Source organism: Cebus imitator, unplaced genomic scaffold (genome assembly GCF_001604975.1).
Source record: "Cebus imitator isolate Cc_AM_T3 unplaced genomic scaffold, Cebus_imitator-1.0 Scaffold88, whole genome shotgun sequence".
NCBI classification, from domain to species: domain Eukaryota; kingdom Metazoa; phylum Chordata; class Mammalia; order Primates; family Cebidae; genus Cebus; species Cebus imitator.
Window position 1 is genome coordinate 1,905,444 of NW_016107403.1, and position 6,747 is coordinate 1,912,190.

General features: G+C 36.4%; 1 protein-coding gene across 1 annotated transcript in view; it reads left to right on the forward strand.

Moving 5' to 3' along the window:
* BIRC6 (baculoviral IAP repeat containing 6) overlaps positions 1-6,747 on the forward strand; it is a 262,197-nt gene that overhangs the window by 242,990 nt on the left and 12,460 nt on the right. The window contains exons 71-72 of the mRNA XM_037740766.1: positions 1,972-2,049; positions 6,376-6,564. Of these exons, the coding sequence (XP_037596694.1) occupies positions 1,972-2,049; positions 6,376-6,564 (267 nt within the window). The remainder of the gene's footprint in view (positions 1-1,971; positions 2,050-6,375; positions 6,565-6,747) is intronic.

Consider the following 6,747-nt stretch of genomic DNA (forward strand, 5'->3'; position numbering starts at 1 on the left):
AAAAAAAAAAAAAAAAAAAAAAAAAAAGCAAAAAAACTCACAATGTTTTAAAAAACTTTTTTGGGCTGCAGGTTGGACAAGCTTGCACTAAAAGTCAAATGTTATATGTATGACAGTACTTTGAATAATATACAAGACTTTATAGATATAACTCTTTTTAAATTTTTAATCAACTACCTGCTGAATAAATTAACATATTTTGTGTTCTTGCTTTCAGAGCATTGTAAGAGTAGTGAGGACACAGACCTCTCTGCATTTATAAGAATCACCTATGCCAGGCGGGTTGTCTCATGCCTGTAATCCCAGCACTTTGGGAGGCTGAGGCGGGTGGATCACCTGAAGTTGGGAGTTTAAGACTAGCCTGACCAATATGGAGAAACCCTGTCTCTACTAAAAATACAAAACCAGCTGGGTGTGGTGGCACATGCCTGTAAGCCCAGCTACTAGGGAGGTTGAGGCAGGAGAAGCTCTTGAACTCAGGAGGTGGAGGTTGTAGTGAGCCAAGATCGCATCATTGCACTCCAGCCTGGGCAACAAGAGCTGAACTCCATCCTAACAAAAAAAAGAACCACCTATTTTCCAAATCTGTTAGCCATTATATAAAATTATAAATTTACCATTAAAAGTTTATAAAATCTGTTGAGTATATTTTGTATTTTCAGAACATATGCCAGAAGAACATATGTGATAATGCCCCAGTTTTATTTTTATTGCAAGACTAGTTACATGTGTAGATTAAGTGTCCCCAGTTCTCTCTTTCCCTGCTAAGTATCTAATGTTATCTTTAAGTATATTTTGAGGAACCCTGGGAATTCTGAATACTCTTTTAGGGGGTCTGTTTCTGTGAGGCCAGATTTGATCCATATACTTGAATCAAAGCAGTATATTGCAACTAGTTGATTGTAGACATAGATATGAAATCAAGCTCTATTCTCTTAAGCCATTTTGCATTTTCAGAATTTAGAAAGAAATGCATAAAAATGTAAAATAGTACCACTTTTCCTTACTAAAAATAGTTATTTTAGTAAAAATAGAACTAGCATATGATCTATCAGTCCCACTAGTGAATATATATCCAAGGGAAAGAAATCAGAATCTTGAAGAGATATTTACACTGCTGTTTATTGCAGCACTGTACAGAATAGCCAAGATACAGAATCAACTTAGGTAGCCATCAACAGGTAAACTGATAAAGAAAGCATAGTTTATTTATACGCAGTGGAGTATATTCAGCCATGAAAAGAATGCGATCCTGCCTTTCATAGCAATATAGATGAGCCTGGCAGGACATTAAGTGAAATAAATCAAGTACTGAAAGATAAATACTGCATTTTCTCACTGTTGTAGAAGCTAAAAACATTGATCTCAGACAAAATGGAAAGTAGAATAGTAGTACTAAAGGTGGGAGGGAAAGAGGAAGAGAAGGGAATAGGTAAAGGTTGGATACACAATTACAGCTAGATAGGAGAAATAGATTTCGGTATTGTATAGCACAGTAGGGTGACTATAGTAAATAAAAATTGTATTTTTCCAAATAGCTAGAAGGTAATGTTGAATGTTACCAACACTCAAAGGTTTGAGGTGATGGATACAATAATTGCCCTATTTTGATCAATATACATTGTATACATATATTGAAATATCACACTGTACTCCATAAATATGTGCAATTATGTACTAATTTAAAATACTTTGTTTTTAAAATAATTTATTTTTCATTAAAATGTTATTTATATTGACATATAATAGATGCTGGTCAATTTTGCATTATGAAGAAATTATAATGCCACACAATTTTGAATCACATCTGAAGAAGCCAAATTGTTTTAACAGACCAAGCCTTAGGGGCTTGTCTGAGGAACATAAAAAACTGAAATATTTTGACATGATAGCATTTTGTTTATACTTCTCGTTATGACAGCTTTTAAGCACTCTTTTGTCAATTCTGTTTATGCTTTTTTCCTTCGTCAGGTTTGTTTAAGCATCTTAAACACATGGCATGGAAGACCAGAAGAGAAGTGGAATCCTCAGACCTCAAGCTTTTTGCAAGTAAACAGAATTTCCCTGACATTTTCACTTATGAAATAACTGTGTAGTATTTTTTAAAAATTTTATTGACCAAAAGTAAATATAGTAAACCCCCAAAAAGATAGATTACCAGGAAATACATATTAAATAACTTATAGGTGAGAGGTTAGCATAGTGGAGTCTCATCTTATGTGTAATCTAAAATCTCAAGTTGGGGCATAAAACAAAAATTGAGTTTAGCCAAAACTTCCTTCAGAAATAATTCCAGGCTGGGCACAGTGGCCACCGTGTTCTGTGTTCCTTGATTTCAGTTCCTGAACAGATTATGAGAGCCTCGTACAGTTGTGCAGATTTTAATATGAAGCTAAAAAGGAGAGGGGGCCAGGTGCAGTGGCTCAGCACTTGGGAGGCTGAGGTGCGTGAATCATTTGAAGTCAGGAGCTTGAGACCAGCTTAGTCAACATAGTGAGACCCCCATCTCTACTAAAAATACAAAATACAGTTAGCCAGGCAAAGTGGTGGCCTGTAATGCCAGCTACTAGGAGGCTGAGGCAGAAGAATCGCTGGAAACCGGGAGGAGGAGGTTGTAGTGAGCTAAGATCATGTCACACACTCCAGCCTAGGCGACAGAGTGAGACTCTTATCTAAAAAAATTTTTTGAAATGAACAAAAGGAGAGGGGCAATAAATTTGGCCTATGAATAAAAGTCTTTTACTCTTGACTCTGAAAATAGCAACAAATTGACTCAAATCAGTGAGCCTACATTATGGACTGAAAATATATACTGTTTTGTTATTATATCAGTGTAAATATATGTGTATATATAATATGATATACTGTGTGTATGTTTTTATGTTAATTATCAATTGATTTTCAACTCTGATTCTAAGAAAACACGTTAGCTTGTTATAAGTAAAATAAATACTATTTTTGGTTTGATCCAAATAGCTTTTTAAATGAAGTTCTATTGATCAAACAATTCGTACTGGCTACTTTTTTTTTGCATGCCTCTATTTGTAGAAATAATTTTCAGTGTAGAATTGATTTTGTTCTGTATTTTAAAGTTTATTTAATTCTCTCAGTCATCCTGCAACACAAGTAGATCTTATGCCCATTTTACAGATGATGAAAATACAGGTTCTAAAGGTATAGATAACTCTACTGTGATTCCTTTAACTTCAAATATTATACACTGTTTCTCACGCCTAAAGTTTTGTTTTATTTTATAATACTGAAAATCAGATTTTTTTAAAAAGAGGAAATCCTTTATCCCAAAGGTTTACTATTTCTCTGCTTGTTTCCTGCCTAGTGTTGTGAGGAGTACAGTAAGGTGTAGTGTTCATTAAAATGACTGTCCAGTTCAGACAGTCCAGGGGTCCAGAAATTCCCTAAAATATGTATTATCACTATTAGACTGCTAAGTTCACTGGCATTTATACTCTTCCAAAAAGCTAATGCCTGCTGGGCCACCCAGTGGTAAGATAACCCATGGCGTAAAGTATTCTTTGAATTTAATTCCAGGAATTATTGGTCTCTGATAATGAATCTTTTTTTATTCTAATCAAATACAAACTTTATAATATGTTTTTCTCTCTTAGCCAACAATAAATTATACCCACATTTATTTCTCAAATGTAAATTTTTTTCTTTTTTTTTTTCTGGTACACAAAACACTCGTTCTTTTTGGTTTAACTTTTCTTTTAGGTTCAGGGATTCCACTGCAGGTTTGTTACATAGGTAAACTCATGTCACAAGGGTTTGCTGTACAGATTATTTTGTCACCCAGGTACTTAGTCTAGTATTCGATAGTTACCTTTTTCTTTTTCTTTCTTTCTTTTCTTTTTTTTTTTTTTTTTTTTTTTTTTGAGACAGAGTCTCACTCTGTGGCCTAGGCCGGGCACAATCTTGGCTCACTGCAACCTCTGCCTGTTCAAGCGATCCTCCCACCTCAGCCTCCTGAGTTGCTGAGACCACAGACAGGCATCACCATGCCCGGCTAATTTTTGTAGTTTAAGTAGAGACAGGGTTTCACCATGTTGACCAGGACGGTCTCCAGCCCCTGATCTCAAGTGATCAGCCTGCCAACCAAAGTGTTAGGATTACAGGCGTAAGCCTGCACACCCAGCTAGTAGTTATTTTTTTCTGATCTTTTTCCTCCGTTCAGCTTTCACCATCAAATAGGCCCCAGTGTCTGCAAAACACTTTATGCTTCCTTTAGTGGACTTTGCGTTGCTGTTTTAAACAAAATAGGCTGTGAATCTAAAGATATTTTAAAATTATTATAACTGCCTGAGATATATAAAACCATATTTTGTCTCAAAGGAGATGAAGTTAAATAAATTAATGAGTCCTTTTTTTTTTTTAATAAATTTGTAATGAATATTTAAATTTTTTTCTGTGCTTTTGTACAAAAATGCAATTATACCCTACTTACATTAACAGAAAGGGACAATTATTTAAAAGGGAAATGGACAGTAACTAATAATTATGCCTTGGAAAGGGATTACACAAGTGTCAGTTTTTAATTAAGGGAAAGCAGACATCCTGAGGAAAACCTCTTTCCTTCAATGATACATGTAGTTCCAGAAAGCTTTAAAAGTGTGAGATCTCTGGCTAAGCGAGGTAGCTTCTGCCTATAATTTCAGCAGCTTGGGAGGCTGGCAGATCACTTGAGGCCTGGAGTTCAAGAACAGACTGGCCAATATGGAGAAACCCTATCTCTACTAATAATACAAAAATTAGTGAGATGAGGTCACGGACATCCCAGCTACTCAGGAGGCTGAGACAGGAGAGTCACTTGAACCCGGGAGGCAGAGGTTGCAGTGAACTAAGATTGTACCACTGTACTCCAGCCTGCAACAGGCAAGACACTGTCTCCAAAAAGAAAAATAATAATAATTAAAATAAAAAATACGAGCTTTTTGTCTCAGAAATAATATGAAGTAAAATTTTTCCCGTAACGGTCTCTTCAGGTCATATTTAACCCTTTCTATTTTGGGTCAAATATGTTACTTTCAAGTATTCATTTTTAAAGTTTTTTAAAACTTTGACTTATGCATATCCATGGGATTGTTTAATCATTGTGCCTAACGAAAGTGTAATTGCTGTTCTTTTTCATTTATGAATTGAGTAGATAATATCTGATGTTTTCCTGGCTTCAAAGATGTTATATTAGTGACTTCTATAGGTATATTCACTGGAAATACTATATTTGCTATAAGTCACCTTTCTTAATATGTGTTACATCTGGAGAAAAAAGCCTTCTGGTAAATAAGCGGTGGGTTGGAAGTGGTCTTAGAACCATAAGACCATCTTGTGAATCAGAGTTTCTGGTCGGGTACAGTGGCTCACACCTGTAATCTCAACACTTTGGGAGGCTGAGGCGGGCAGATCACGTGAGGTCAGGAGTTCAAGACCCGCCCGGCCAATATGGCGAAACCCCATCTCTACTAAAAATACAAAAAAATTAGCCAGGCTTGGGGTTGCATGCCTGTAATCTCAGCTACTTGGGAGGCTGAGGAAGGAGAATCACTTGAACCCAGGAGATGGAGATTGCAGTGAGCCATGATCATGCCACTGCACTGCAGCCTGGGTGTCAGAGCAAGACTCTGTCTCAAAAACAAAAACAAATAAGAATGTCTAATAAGGTGTTTATAATACTATGGCAGTTAATTTTCCTTTGAATAAAAATTTTAAATGATCTCAGGCATAGTTTTTTTATAAGTGAGTATTGTTAAGAGTGCATGGCTAGGCTGGGTATGGTGGCTTACGCCTGTAATCCTAGCACTTTGGCAGGCCGAGGTGGACAGATCACCTCAGGTGAGAAGTTCAGAACCAGCCTGGCTAACGTGATGAATCCCCATCTCTACTAAAAATACAAAAATTAATCGGGTGTGGTGGCGGGCACCTGTAATCCCAGCTACTCTCGAGAGTCTGAGACAGGAGAATTGCTTGAATCTGGGAGGCGGAGGTTGCAGGGAGCCAAGATTGTGCCATTAAGTGTGTGGCTAGCTTTATGCCCTCTAAGATTAAGAACAGTTTGAGCAGAATGTTGGTATGATATGAGTTGTTTACAAACACAATTTTTTTTAGCATTTTTTGGGAAGTAGGTTCTTCATATCTGTTAATATTCAAGAATTCAAGAGTAAAACCAGATACATAAATATTATTTATGAATTGTGCCTAATTTTATTTTGCTTTTATAATAAACTGTTGTTATAAACGTCAATTTTATTGTGATAGAAATTTGTGGAAACACATATTAAAGAGTCTTCGGATAAAGCAGGATATCTGTTCACCCATAGTAAAAATGTCCCATCATAGCTGTTCTTTTCCTTTATTCTTTAGGTGTTGGTGTCTGTCCAGTCCCTTATATTAGTAGCTGAGCCGTATTTTAATGAACCGGGATACGAACGTTCTAGAGGCACACCCAGTGGCACACAGAGCTCTCGAGAATATGATGGAAACATTCGACAAGCAACAGTTAAGTGGGCAATGCTAGAACAAATCAGAAACCCTTCACCATGTTTTAAAGAGGTATGTTCAATAAAATTAATGAAATACTTTGTTTAAGACATTTTACAGTATAGACCGGGTGTGGTGTCTCATACCTGTAATCTCAGCACTTTGGGAGGCCAAGGCAAGTGGATCATTTGAGGTCAGGAGTTTGAGACCAGCCTGGCCAATATGGCGAAACCCAGACTCTGCTAAGAAAAGAAA